Genomic DNA, 14,556 nt, shown 5'->3' with positions numbered 1-14,556 from the left:
GACAGGTGTCTTTTATACAGGTAACGAGTTCAAACAGGTGCAATTAATACCAGTAATGAGTGCAGAGTAGGAGGGCTTCTTAACCCCTTTACAACCTGTGACATATTAGTATGCACAGGTTGTAATCCCCCGGTTCAGTGAGGGCTCCGGCGGTGAGCCCGCACTGCCGCACTGAACCGAGCACATGTCAGCTGATTATTACAGCTGACATGTGCCCGCAACAGCCGCGGGTGGAATCGCGATCCACCCGCGGCTGTTAACATGTTAAATGCCGCTGTCAATCTCTGACAGCGGCATTTAAAGCGCGCTTCCGGGAAGCGCGTCCCAAACCCCGCCCATCGGTGACCCCCGTCACGTGATCGCGGGTCACCGATGGGTGGGCATGACAACCCAGGGTCTGCAGCAGACGCTTGTGGTTGTCATGAGCTGGTCGCTATGAACGCCACCTAGTGGTCGGCGCTCATAGCACAGGAGCATTTCTGCTGCATACAGGGGATCTACTCGTCCCCTGTATGTAGCAAAAGCGATCGGACAGTTGCTGCTTCTAGTCTCCTATGGAGACTATAGAAGCATGCAAAAAGTGAAAAAAAAAAGTTTTTAAAAATATAAAAAGTTTAAATCACCCCCCTTTCGCCCCATTCAAAATAAAATAATAAAAAAAAACCTACATACACATATTTGGTATCTCCGCGTTCAGAATCGCCCGATCTATCAATATAAAAAAATAATTAATCCGATCGGTAAACGGCGTAATGAGAAAAAAATTCTAAACACCAGAATTACGTTTTTTGGTCGCCACAACATTGCAATAAAATGTAATAACGGGCGATCAAAACATCGGATCTACCCAAAAATGGTATTAATAAAAACGTCAGCTCGGTGTGCAAAAAATAAGCCCTCACCCAGCCCCAGATCCCGAAAAATGGAGACGCTACAGGTCTTAGAAAATGGTGCTATTTTTTTTTTTTTTTACCAAACTTTGGAATTTTTTTTCACCACTTAAATAAAAAAGAACCTGTACATGTTTGGTGTCTACGAACGCGTAATGACCTGGAGAATAATAATGGCAGGTCAGTTTTAGCATTCAGTGAACCTGGTAAAAAAATAAAATAAAAAACAACTGTGGTATTGCACTTTTTTGGCAATTTCACCGCACTTGGATTTTTTTCCCCTTTTTCCCGTACACGATATGGTAAAACTAGTAATTGCGTTGAAAAGTAGAACTCGTCCCGCAAAAAATAAGCCCTCACACGGCCATATTGACCAAAAAGAAACACCGCTATGGCTCTGGGAACAAGGGGAGCAAAAAACGAAAAAGCAAAAACGCAAAATCCCAGGGTTGCGAAAGGGTTAAAGAAAAACTAACAGGTCTGTGAGAGCCAGGATTCTTGCTGGTTGGTAGGTGATCAAATACTTATTTCTTGCAATAAAATACAATTTAATTATTTAAAAATCATACAATGTGATTTTTTATTTTTAGATTCTGTCTCTCACAGTTGAAGTGTACCTACAACAAAAATTATAGACCTCTCCAGTTTTTGTAGGTGGGAAAACTTGCAAATTCGGCAGCGTATCAAATACTTATTTTCCCCACTGTAGGTTATTTTGGCACGTAGCAAGGTATAAAATGAGCCACCCAAGGTATAAAATGAGCCACCCTTCTGGTGTCACTACCACACCCCTAACCACCTAAGTACCTGGGGCAGGACAACTTGTTATTTGCCAGTCCTCCATATCTTTTGTCCTGTTGAAGTGATGGCAAGAGCTGCAGCTTTGCTGGAGGGACTGTGTTGAGCAGACAGAAGATGTTGCGGTGTAAAGCTTTAGTTTGTTTAGTCTGTATTGTATAACCTCTCAGTTGTTTTGCTTATGTCAGCTCTCTCCTATAATCAGCCACGTTGTAATAATAAAGAAAATGGTTGCTGTATGTCCCAAGTAAATCTATTCATTCTCTCGCAATGTCAGAGTGCTGAATAATTCTACTGAAAGTTGAAATCTGCAACATCTCCCAGACTCCACATCAACCATACGGCTTGCCTCTATACAACACAGTCCTTGTATATAGTTTCATAGTTTTAAGGTTAAAGGTAGATGTAAGCCCATCAAATTCAACCTATAACCTAACATGTCAATCTAGAGGAAGACAAATACCCCGTGAGGCAAATACTAATTGCCCCATATTAGGGGAAAAATTCCTTCCCGACCCCACATAAGGCAATCAGACTAGTTCCCTGGATCAACGCCCCATCAAAAAATCTAGTGCCCATAACCTGTAATATTATATATATATCAAAATTAATGTCCCATGGAGGTCTGGATTTGGAATGTTACTCAAAATCAAAGTGGAAAATCAAATTACAGGCTGATGCAACTTCAGTGGAATTGCCTCAAGACAAGGAAATTCTGCTCAGTAGTGTGTGTGGCCTCCACATGCCTGTATGACCTCCCTACAATGCCTGGGCATGCTCCTGATGAGGTAGCGAATGTTCTCCTGAGGGATCTCCTCCCAGACCTGGATTAAAGCATCAGTCAACTCCTGGACAGTCTTTGGTGCAATGTGGCGTTGGTGGATGGAATGAGACATGATGTCCCAGATGTGCTCGATTGGATTCAGGTCTAGGGAATGGGCAGGCCAGTCCAAAGCATCAATGCCTTCATCATGCAGGAACTGCTGACACACTTCAGCCTCATGAGGCCTAGCATTGTCATGCATCAGAAGGAATCGAGGGCCCACTGATATTAGAAAAAACTTTTTGACGGTTAGGGTGATCAATGAGTGGAACAGGCTGCCACGAGAGGTGGTGAGTTCTCCTTCAATGGACGTCTTCAAACAGAGGCTGGACAGACATCTGTCTGAAATGATTTAGTGAATCCTGCTTTGAGCAGGGGATTGGACCAGATGACCCTGGAGGTCCCTTCCAACTCTACCATTCTATGATTCTATGACTGCACCTGCATATGGTCTCACAATGGGTCTGAGGATCTTATCCTGGTACCTAATGGCAGTCAGGGTATCTCTGGCTAGCACATGGAGGGCTGTGCGGTCCTCCAAAGAAATGCCTCTCCACACCATTACTGACCCAAATCTAAACCTGTCATGCTGGAGGATGTAGCAGGCAGCAGAATGTTCTCCACAGCGTCTCCAGCCTCTGTCACATCTGTCACGTGCTCAGTGTGAACCTGCTCTCATCCGTGAAGAGTACAGGGTGCCAATGTGTAATCTGCCAATCTTGGTGTTCTTCCTTGCACAAAGGAAGAGGTAGCGGTCCTGCTGCTGGGTTGTTGCCCTCTTACGACCCCCTCCACATCTCCTGGTGTACTGCCCAGTCTCCTGGTATCTGCTCCATGCTCTGGACACTGTGCTGACAGACACAGCTACCCTTCTTGCCACAGCTTGCATTGGTGTGCCTTCCTGGATGAGCTGCACTACCTGAGCAACTTCTGTGGGTTGTACTGTAGACACCGCCTCATGCTACTGTACCTCTATGGGTGAGAGCAATGAAAAAATGCAAAAATGACGATGACAGTCAAAAAGGCAGAGAACAGACAAATGGTCTGTGTTCGCCCCCTGCAGAACCACTCTTTTACAGAGGCTGTCTTGCTAATTACCTATCATTTCTACCTGTTGTCTGTTCCATTTGCACAACAGCAGAAGAAATTTATTCACAATCAGTGTTGCTTCATAACTGGACAGGTTGATTTCACTGAAGTGCGATTGACTTGGAGTTACATTGTGTTGTTTAAGCGTTCCCTTTATTTTTTTTGAGCGTTGCATTTATCAAGAGAGGCATTCAGACCCTTCTTGAACTTTTGTACTGAATCAACCAGAGCATCATGCGGCAGACAGTTCCATAATCTCACTCCTCTTACAGTAAAGAATCTGCTGAAAAAAACAAACAAAAAAGGAGCGCCAGCCGAAGAGCACAGTAGCTCCACTTACTTCATAAGAGGAAGAAAGATTCTTATCTCCCCTTCTTCCAGGTCAGCCTCTCCTCCTTGCACACTGAGCAATGCAATGGAAGTTAAATAATATACTGGAGTGATTGCAAATCCAGCCAGAGACTTGCAGAAATAATTTAATCAATAAAAATACTTTAACAACTCAATAACAAATAAACAAGCAGAGCCGTGTGGACCTACCATGCTCGACGGCTGGCACTCCTTTTTTTGTTTGTTTTTTCAACTGTCTTACAATACGGCACCTGATTAGGATGCCTGAACTGGTAGCAGCAGGCTGATTGAGCTGTAACGAATTTGTCCACATTCAAGATATCTATTTAGTGTAAGTGTTTTGTTGGTTTGTCTTCCCCTCCTCCCTCCTCAGGAGCTCTCCTTTTCAGTCTTTTTTCTTGCTTTTTTTTTAGTAAATAATCTACGTAGGTGATGATGATTAAATCGTCTTTCCTCTAGAAGTAGCGGATGCCCTTTGTCATCATAGCAGGCCTATGTATAAAAGAAAAACTTTCAGAAAATTTTCCGTACAAACAAAAGTGTCCCCTGCAACGAATAGAAAAGACAAGAAAACAATAATTCATATATTGGAATAAAAAACTCCTTGCAGATCATGACATGGCTAGATTATAAAATACTTGTAGAGCATGCCCCATAAAATATCAATGCAGGAGCACCTTTTCCTAGAGTCGTTGTACCGATATTGGTTTATCATATTGGAAATGTATGAGCAAATTGATAACATGGTGATACCACTCTCAACTGACAGAGGCGCGTCCCTGCGTACTATTTGCATCAGATCGTTGCTGACAGTGTGAGGATGTGTAAAGACCATGCCTATTGACGATGTCTTTACAACGAATGGTAGAAAGTGAATCCAGTTGTCAATTTATTAAAACTTTTCCAAGAGGAAAAAACAGAATATCGTTAGTTGTAATAAACTTGCTAAGCTTTACTATTTTTATTGGAAATGCAAGAATTTACTCTTCTGTGCATCTCAATAAAGCTGAAGGCCCTAAATAATGTCTCATACTGTGTAAAACAACATTACTCTTTTAAACCCTTTCTGATATTAATGATTTATTCTTTGTGCAGGGCTAATGGGACCCTTCCAGATGGCGCAGATGTGAAAAATAACACAATATTTTTCCGGGGACCAGTAACCTACAGCATCTCGGGAACATATCTTTGTGAGGCCACAAACGCCATTGGAAGCCAAATCGGTCAGGTGGAGGTCAATGTTACAGGTAAATAAATGGGCCTTTATACTAGATTGATGATAATGGTGACTATTAGCAGAACTGGTTTGTCGTGAACGATCCATCTACGCAATTGGGATGGAGGTTCTAGGAAAGTGCTGCAAACTTACTGGAAAACTAGAAGAAAAAAACTCTTTGTTTCCATTAAAATGTGGCGACTACAATTTGCCTTTCTTGAAGAACATGAGAAATATAGACGGGATGCGTCCTGAGTGAAGTAATGGAAAAATATGTTTTATCACCAAAGGCAACACTGCAGAAGTAAGCATATTCTGATTAATGTCATGGTTACAACATAGATAAAGAGACTGTATTTGAGCAAATGTAAGAAGTGCTGACAAAATCCTAATGATTGTGTTTATTCATAAGGATGTTCGCTTAATATATATATTTTTTTGCTTGTGGTGTCAGGAATCCCTGGGAAAGCAGATAATAATAGCTGCTGCATCTGCGGGAGCTCCTAATGGATGTGCAGTCTTGGGATTATTTTTTTATGCAAATACAATTTCTAAACATTGTTGTCTACGCTGACTAAAGGCAAGAAAATGAGCCGTCTTCTGCATTGTATCTGCTGGCTTTTAATGTTTGCACACGCATAAATGCAAGGAAGACAGAAATTGTCTGCCTTGTCTAACCACCCCAACACCACCAAAACAGCACGCGGTGATAAAGTCTTATGTCTTTCCTATCCTATGACAAGTGATAGGGCGGTGGCTACATGGACTGGTGTGCCAGGCATCCAAGTTTATACGGACACAAACTTTTACTCCACCCCGCTCCTACCAGCATGGTTTTCTGGGAGTCTTGTAGTGGGTGCTCGCTGGGGGCTAGCTATGCACACTGACTGCTAGGGTTCGGGCTAGGGCTAGGATTAAGGACCCCACATTAGACCAATATTTATTTATCAATACTGTTGGATCATCCGATAGTCTTATGTGTATGAGGGACTCCCAATTTTCACCCAACAGATGATATTAGGGAGATTAAGGTCAGGCAGATTGAATTTTAATTTTATTCATGAGATAAGCCGCTACTAGAGCTGTCTGACAGCAGCTTTCTCCACTCTTTCCTTTGAAAAGACATCAGCGTTCGGCCAATGGGTGTGGAGGTATCATGAGAGTTAGCTGCTATCTAAGTGTGTATAGAGGCCTTTAGGGTTAAGGCTAAGGATATGGTTAGGGTTAGGGCTAGGGATATGGTTAGGGTTAGGGCTAGGGATATGGTTAAGACTAGGGTTTGGCTAAAGTCTAGGAAGAAGCTTAGAGATTAGGCTACAGTATTAAAATTGTTATATAAGAAACAAAAAAATGTATAAAAGTAAAAAATACTATAGCAATGTATAACGTTTTATTTAAAAATATTTAAGTCTGATTTCAGCAAAAAGCAGAATACGTGTGCATGGGAAATAAGGCCAGGTAGTATAGACCCAGAGAGTGCTAAAGGTTTACAAGTTAGGGGGTGTAAAATACCTGCCTTGTCCAGGGCACTGCCAACTCACACTGTGCCGCTGGTTTCCGGTCATCATTGTTATATCATCCGTCACAGTGATAGCCTACCCAAATGAAGACAGCACGCAATCAGTTATCAAACTCCCAGCATGACCTGGATTGAAAATTGAAAGAAGTTTAATAAGGAGTCAACTCATGCACATGGAGGTGTTATTATTTGGCTTTATACACAGCTCTAATAGGGCTCTATTACAGGTGCAGGGGTCTCTGCTGCATCTTCTGCTGCATCTTCTTATGCCTCTAATTCACACAACTTAAAACAAAATTGTGGCATGCCCGTCAAAACTTGAGAGAGTAATATCTCCATACATACGATCCCCAATGGACATTTTTCTGCAAGCGTCTTAGGCTTATGATATACAGTACATAGGAAAACAGGAATATCACTGTGTATGATAAAAATATCCTAAAATCTTCCAGTCTTCACCCTGGCCACTTAGCTTAATAATAGACTGATATTTCGTTCTCCGTAGAGATCACTCTTCAGTAGTTATTTCTCTTACATATATCATCAGTCTTATTGATACAAAAAATACACATTTAAAAGTCTGCAAGTGCAAGGGATGTGTGTACAAAAGAATGGCAATACCGAAAAGCAGCAGGGACACATAGAGGTAGAGAATCGATCAATCAATCCTGCGTTTATGAGAATGCATGGGACTCGATAGGGATAGATGGAGAGGAACAGTAGTATATCACAAGAGATAAATATATAAACAATATTGTAAAGCTTAGTGCTCTATCTCCTGCATGATATATTGCAATCATATAGGCCGTAATGCTCGTCTCCTAGAGCCTACAGCTCAATGATATAGCTGTGCCTTATCATAATCAATCTCCCTAAGTACCCCATGAACATCCATGTATATCAACAAAATCATTACCTCAAAGTATAAAAATGTGCCCCACCAGGTGGTAAGAAGGACTAGTGCCTCTCCCTCCCGACGCACGTTTCGCAGGGAACACGTCCAACTTTCTCAAGGGAACACGTCCACCTTCCCTTGAGAAAGCTGTTATATTTTTGTACTAACCATTAAGACTTCATTTCCCTTTTTTCTATTCCATGCGTTTGAAGTGGTTGTTTCAGTGAAACCCATCTGCAATTTTTGTAGAGGTCTGTCCACTGAATATGTTTCTGAGACTTGTGGTTCTAATATATCATCACAGGCAGGATTATAGCCAATGACAACACCTCTATGTAGATTACACAGTATCACATCATTCACAATAGCTTATGGTCACAGCTCACCTCCTCCTCCTCCCTGCACAATGACCTCTGTAAAGGTCACATAGCATGTCTAGAATACTGTGCCATAGAATTCTGTGAGTCACATCCTGACTATTTTTGCCTAGGACCCATGTGGCTGATAATAAGCTTATTTCGGAATGTTCTCAGCGGAAGTTCAGACAAGCCCACCCCCTTGATAACCATGTACAGAAAATAGAATAAAACAAATTTACATTCGGTTTTAAACTGTCAGTATAAGCTAAGCACATAGCCTTGTAGGGGATACACCACCTATAAAAATCGCTGCATCCATTATGCAGAAACAGAAGTTTAATCAAGTTTTCTTGTTCATTTGCGTGGTGCACTGTTGGTGAGGCCAAGAGACTCCGTGTACTGTGTCCCCCTCATTCGCTTTGCATGTCCCGCCTTCTTCATTGGTGATTGACAGTACTGACTTGCCGGAAGCCAGCACTGTCTGCGGAGAAAGCTCAGGCAAGTCAGCACTGTCATTCACCAGGAGTCGGGGGCATGCGAATCAGTAGGTGAAATGGTGCACGGAGCCCCTTGTTCATGCCAAGGGTGCACATTACACTTTCAGTTTCTGCAGACATCTTTTTTTTCATGTAGGTGTTCTATCCGTGTTTTTCACAGATACTCCACATACCCATTATAATCTATGTCGCTGTTCACACGTCCAAGTTATTTTGTGGACCTTGTCTCTCCGCAAATAAATCACAGACACATGTCAATTATTTATCCGAGTCACTAATCAGAATTGCCCATACAAGGGTATGGGTCCGTGAAAAATCGCTGACAGCCCGCATGGAGCCCATTTGCTGTCCATTTTTAAAATTGAAGCGGAAAGGAGAAGCTTTGTCATTTTTTACGTTTCTTACAAGAAAATCACTGATGAAACACTGATGATAAAAACTGACACACGGACCAAACACTGATGATAAAAACTGACACACGGACCAAACACTGATGAAACTGGTGTCCAAAACACTGTATACAAAAAAATCACAGATGTCTGAATAAGGGATAAAGACGTGATCTTTATCAGGGTTATATGCTTAGTTTAGACTGTTAGTTTGGTCTGACAGACTCCCTACAGTTATTAAAAAAGTAAAAAAAAAAGGTGTAAAAAATGAAGTATAGAAGTTGGACTCCCCCTCCTCTTTGCCCTTTAAAAATAATTCCATAAAAAATAAACACATTTGCTGTCATCACCCATGTCTGTCACAGTCTTATTAAATTATAAAATTATTCAACTTGTTTAATAAATGCCATAAAAAGAAAAAATGTAAACTCCACATTTTCTGTTTTCTGGATACCACACCTAACAAAAAAAGAGTGTAAAAAAAAAGTGATCAAAAATCCTACATACCCCATACTGGTCACCAAGCAAAAAACAAGCTTGTCCTTATCCTATTCTTTTAGAGTGGGAACAAAAGTCTGTAGCAGGAGTTTCGCAGAATAGTTCCCTATCCAGATTAGGAAATATCGGCACGTCTGCACATGTCTCCAACAGAGATGCCTTTGATAGGAATTGCCGGGAGAAGCTCTGCCAAAGGCTGAACCACCACCTTGTAGGGAATATTTAGCGATTTCCCCTTTTCTTTCAACACCCCCTGCACACATTATTTCCATGCACTGGGCAGCTCTGTATATTTGAATGTAATATTTTTGACAACATATCTAAATGTAGGATATCTATTCACGGAGGCTGACAAGTCTATAAGCTCCTGTTTTCAGAGAAAAATTGTCCAAATGTATAATTAATTTCAGATATATTGAGAAGGTATTCTGATGCTAGATGCTATATACAGTCATGTTATAATATTGGACAACGTGGGAATATTCCAGCTGAACTATAAGACATGATAATGCCAGTATCCTACATGTGTCTCAATTCTGATCACATTCTCAAATATTGTATTATTAATGGGCATCGGACTACGTGTTGGTCAGAAGAAAGGAAAGCACCAATATATCTGTCCCAGGAGTGAGTAGGGACAAAAGCACTGAGTGTATGTGCATGTCAAGCACAAGCTGATTAATAGACAGAGCTATGCTGTTTCAGATTCTTCTGTTTCTGATTTTTGAGGATATTTAGTAAAGCTTAAACTCCCCATTCTGAGCATATACTTGCATATTACCTTATATTCTAAGTGTTTAATACACAATGTTGAGAGTAATGAAAGCACAGGAAACTTATGATTGATTCACATGGAGCTTTCTGATAAGGATTTTACTGGACTGTTTCTAAAGTGCTCTTTGGTGAATTTTTTAAGAGAAAAAAAACCTTTTATGGACCTTTTTCTTGCATATTTTAAGCATTTATAGATGTGGATTTTAGAGCAGAGTTGCCGTTGGGGCATTTTTCATGCCAGCCTGGTGGCTCTTAATAGAGTTTCCGTCAGCTGGCTCAATGCTACCCACGTCATTTACCAGATCACACACGTTGCTCTTGCTTTCACCCTTCAAACCCTGTAAAGACCTGGGCTTATACAGAGGCATCTGGGTTTGGTTCACAGAGCAGCTACTGACTGATGGAAAGGGCTGGTAGAGGTTTGTCAGAAAGCTGTGTAAAGCCTCCTTCACATGTCACTGTGTCCAGTACGTGTGGTGACAATTTTCACACGTACCAGAGACACACGTAGACCTATTCAAGTCTATGGCTCACATGTCAGTCTGTTTCCACGGACCGTGCTTCCATGTGCAAAACACATTGACATGTCCGTTTTTTGCCGGCAGCATGGTCCGTAATACCGGAGCACATAATCCCGTAATCCCGCACACGTGTACACTGATGACACATGGATGACATTCGTGTGTCATCAGTGTGACATGTACCGGCGTCTGGGAAAAGCAGTACAGTTGGCGCTGTTCCCAGGTGCCGAATGCTGAATCAAGCTCTCATCATTGTCTCCTGGTCTCCCTGCGATCAGTGAAACAAGGCGATGCTGATGACAGTTATAGTCAACACACACCACCTGGGAATAACGCTAACTACAACTCTAATCGTTGTCGCCTGGTTTCCCTGCGATCAATCAGCATGACAAGGCGACGCTGATAAGTCTTGTAGTCAGCACCCGCTGTCTGTGTATCGTTCATATTAAATAAATAATTTTTTTTAAAAATGGCGTGGGGTCCCTCTTAATTTTCCTAACTAGCCGATGGAAAGCCGGCAGCTGGGGGCTGGTGTTATTTTCTAGGAACGAGCCAATAGTCATAAAGGTTCCCAGCTAATTAATAACAGCTCACAGCTGTTTGCTTAGCCTTTTCTGGTTAGTATATTTTACTAACCAGCAAAGGCCAAGTAGACAGCTGAGGGCTGATATTCATAGGCTGGGAATGGACCATGGACATTAGCCCCCTCCCAGACTAATAACACCAGCCCTCAGCCCATCCCAAAATCCACCCATTAGATGCACCAATTCGGGCACTCAGCCTCAGCTCTTCCCACTTGCCCTGATGCAGTGGCAAGTAAGGTAATAGGTTTGGGTTGATATGAGCTGTTTTATGTCCGCTGACATCAAACCTGGGGGATAGTAATGGACAGGTGTCTATAAGACCCCCCATTACTAACCCATAGTCAAAAGTAATAAAGACACACACAGAGAAAAGTCCTTGAATTGAAAATAGCACTCCCCCCACAATTACCCTCTTTTACCCATTTATTAACCAAAAAATAAAAAAAATCAAAGTAATCCTCGCCTGTCCACCAATAATCCATCATGCTGATGTCCCACGATGATCCCCAACTCTGCTACATCCAGATGGTGTGGTGAGCGTGACATCAGGAACGTGACTGCTCACCACGCCAGCCGGAACACAGAGCTTAGGGTGAGAACTGCTTTTTCCCAGATGCCGGTATGTGTCACACTAATGGTGCACACGGATGTGGCACACAGACACAGATAGCACTGGTACTGTTTTTTCCGGTAGCAATAATATTAGGACGTGTGAAATAGGACTACTTACAAGGAGGTTAGGACAGGGCCAGAATCACAAGGCAGAAATATAGTGTAAACATTGATCGAGGTCAAAAACTGGAAACCAATAATCTGAACAAGAGCTGAAAGAAAACAGGACTGAACAAGTACAAGTATAAACTATAACTGGCACCTCCCAGCAGTATAATGAAAGTTCAAGTAAGGTGCTGTCCCATAGACCACTCCTGATTACTCCTGCTGAACAGCACACACACCCTTAGTGTCTAACAGGTCAGCAATTCTGTTCCCAGCCATACTAGCATCTCTGTTCAGGGTGAGAGAAGTATTACTGGCACCACACCGTTCATCACTCTCAGCAGACACCTATATTAGGCTCAGCTTATGTGCTCAGAGATTCGTCTGGTGATGCAGATAGCTAAGTTTATGTCCAATAGTACAGAAAAAAAAGGTAAAGTCAGCACTCACCGAATCTTCATGGAAAAATCCTTTATTTTCAAATGCAAATCATGTTGGCGGTCGGCATGTGGCAGGATCCCCAGAGGGAGGTGCGGGGGAGAGGGGAGCAGAGGACTAAGGCCATTTCACAACCTTACGGTGCTTCTCTGGGTCCAAAGGGCTGTAGTCCTCTGCTCCCCTCTCCCCTGCACCTTCGTCCGGGGATCCTGCCACATGGCGACCGCCACCATGTTTTGTATTTGAAAATAAAGGATTTTTTCATGAAGATTCGGTGAGTGCTGACTTTACCTTTCTTTTTCTCTACTATTATACTAGCATCTCTGACCTTCTTGTCCTGACATGTCCTCCTTTACCAACACCACCCACAAACTGAATATGGTGACAGAATCAGATGTCACAAGAGCAGATCCAAGTCGAGATGTGACTTGCTCCTACTCCAAAATTCAAGTGAACCTACCCATACACCCATAGCATTAATTAAAAAAACATTTTGCCATTATTATTTTTTTTTTTTAAATCACAATACCTATTAAAAAATATATATAAATCTTGCAATTTGCACAATTGCCATTGGCACTTTTCTAAACTTAAGCTTTCTATTCTTATAAACATGTTCCGGTCACTGTAATATTAATGATAATGAGCCTGCTGAAAACTCTTTCTGAAAGATAAGGAAGTATGAATCTGAAATGGCCCTAGTTGGCAAGTATGAAAATTGCAAGATTTCAATTTTTTAGCACAGATTGCGTTGTGAAAACAAAAACCTCTTCTTTTTTTTTTTTTTAAATACAATTAACACAAAACTCTCCTGTAAAAAAAAAAAAAAAAAAGGAAACCTGTCACCTGCTTCACGCTGTTCAGACCATGAGCGGCATGAATCACAGCCTTGCGCACAATTGCTACAAGGTTTATCTTGCCCTGAAGCACTCTGGCATTTCAGAGAAAATATACTTTAAAGATCTGGCAATGGACCATATCCAGAGATGAAACCAGTCCATCTCCGCCCCTCGCCGCCTCTTCCCAGTGCTGCTGGAGGTGATTAGCAGGCTACTCGCATAGCAAGAGACCTGCCAATCACCTGGTGCAGCGGGGAGAAGCAGGTGGAGCTGTACTAGTTTGGTCTTTTGGCAATGATCCACAGCCAGTTCTTTAATGAATACTTTCTCTGAGACACTGGGGTGTTTCAGAGAAAGATATACCTGATTGCAGCCATGCCGACATGCTCTGATTTGTGCTGCTCACAGTTTAGTTCCCTTTAAACAATATGCAATTTTTTGATAATATATTCCCTGTAAGATTAAATGACGCGGCAGATGTTAGTGAAACCTACTCTGCCATTCTTTCCGCAGATGGCAGATGTCGATAGACAAATAAACAGTCTCCATAGACATGAGATTGCTGCTTAATTCCACTGAAATCAGCAATATCAGTGTCTTACTACTTAAATATGTTATTGGCGACAACGCAGTTTAAGAGAAAAATGTAGTTTTAACATTTTAAAATGTGAAATTCATCTATAGGTTTACAGCAGGGCTGCACTTGTCATCTGATTCATGCTGCCCAAACCACGGACAGCATGAGTCCGCAGCATGGCTGCACTCCTTCGCATTTCACAGAAAATATAATTTGATGCTCCGGCCAAGAACCATAGCCGAAGATGAGACTAGTGCAGCATTGACTCTTGTTTAAAGGTGATTAATAGGTCTCTCCCTCTCCAATCGCTGCTGTTAACTATTTAAATGCTGCAAATTTTGACAGAAGCTTTTAAATGGAACACTCTCCGGTGCTTACTCTTACCAGCTCCTGCTTACTCATACTGGCTCCCATCGGCCAGTCATAATGTGATCGGGGGGGGATTGGACTGATGGGTTGCCATGGCAGCCAGCCTGCCAAAGGCCCCTGTTACTGCCAGAGGTTGTGCTTTGTAAGATACGCTGATTTTCATTATATACTGTTATACTGTGGTACTGCAGTGTATAGTAAAAGCAATCAGACAATCAAAAGTTTAAAAAACTGTTTAAAAATCTTACAATTAGAATCATTCTCCTTTTTCCCATTAAAATAAAGACGATGGAAAAAAAAAAAGAATAAATAAATACGGCATCTGGTATCGCCTCATCTCTAAAAGTCTATCAAAATATAATATGAATTAACCAATATGGTAAATGCCGTAAAAATGAAAAAAATCAAAACAC

General features: G+C 41.8%; 1 protein-coding gene and 1 long non-coding RNA gene across 5 annotated transcripts in view; one reads left to right on the top strand and one right to left on the bottom strand.

Annotated features, from left to right (window-relative positions):
* The window catches only part of NECTIN1 (nectin cell adhesion molecule 1), a 463,174-nt gene that overhangs the window by 124,258 nt on the left and 324,360 nt on the right, over nucleotides 1–14,556 (top strand). For all 4 annotated transcript variants that reach the window (XM_073656638.1, XM_073656640.1, XM_073656641.1 and 1 more), the window contains exon 5: nucleotides 5,047–5,198. In XM_073656638.1, the coding sequence (XP_073512739.1) occupies nucleotides 5,047–5,198 (152 nt within the window). The remainder of the gene's footprint in view (nucleotides 1–5,046; nucleotides 5,199–14,556) is intronic.
* LOC141172430 (uncharacterized) lies at nucleotides 4,001–9,481 on the bottom strand. The gene is made up of 3 exons (XR_012252474.1): nucleotides 9,334–9,481; nucleotides 6,680–6,812; nucleotides 4,001–4,443 (listed from the first exon to the last, which is right to left on the bottom strand). It is a non-coding gene; the product is annotated as an uncharacterized lncRNA (long non-coding RNA).

Source organism: Phyllobates terribilis, unplaced genomic scaffold, assembly GCF_046119375.1.
Source record: "Phyllobates terribilis strain yellow unplaced genomic scaffold, ASM4611937v1 Scaffold_12__6_contigs__length_324123572, whole genome shotgun sequence".
Classification (NCBI taxonomy): domain Eukaryota; kingdom Metazoa; phylum Chordata; class Amphibia; order Anura; family Dendrobatidae; genus Phyllobates; species Phyllobates terribilis.
Note: the sequence above shows the minus strand (reverse complement) of the source record. Positions and strands in the feature narration are given on the sequence as shown.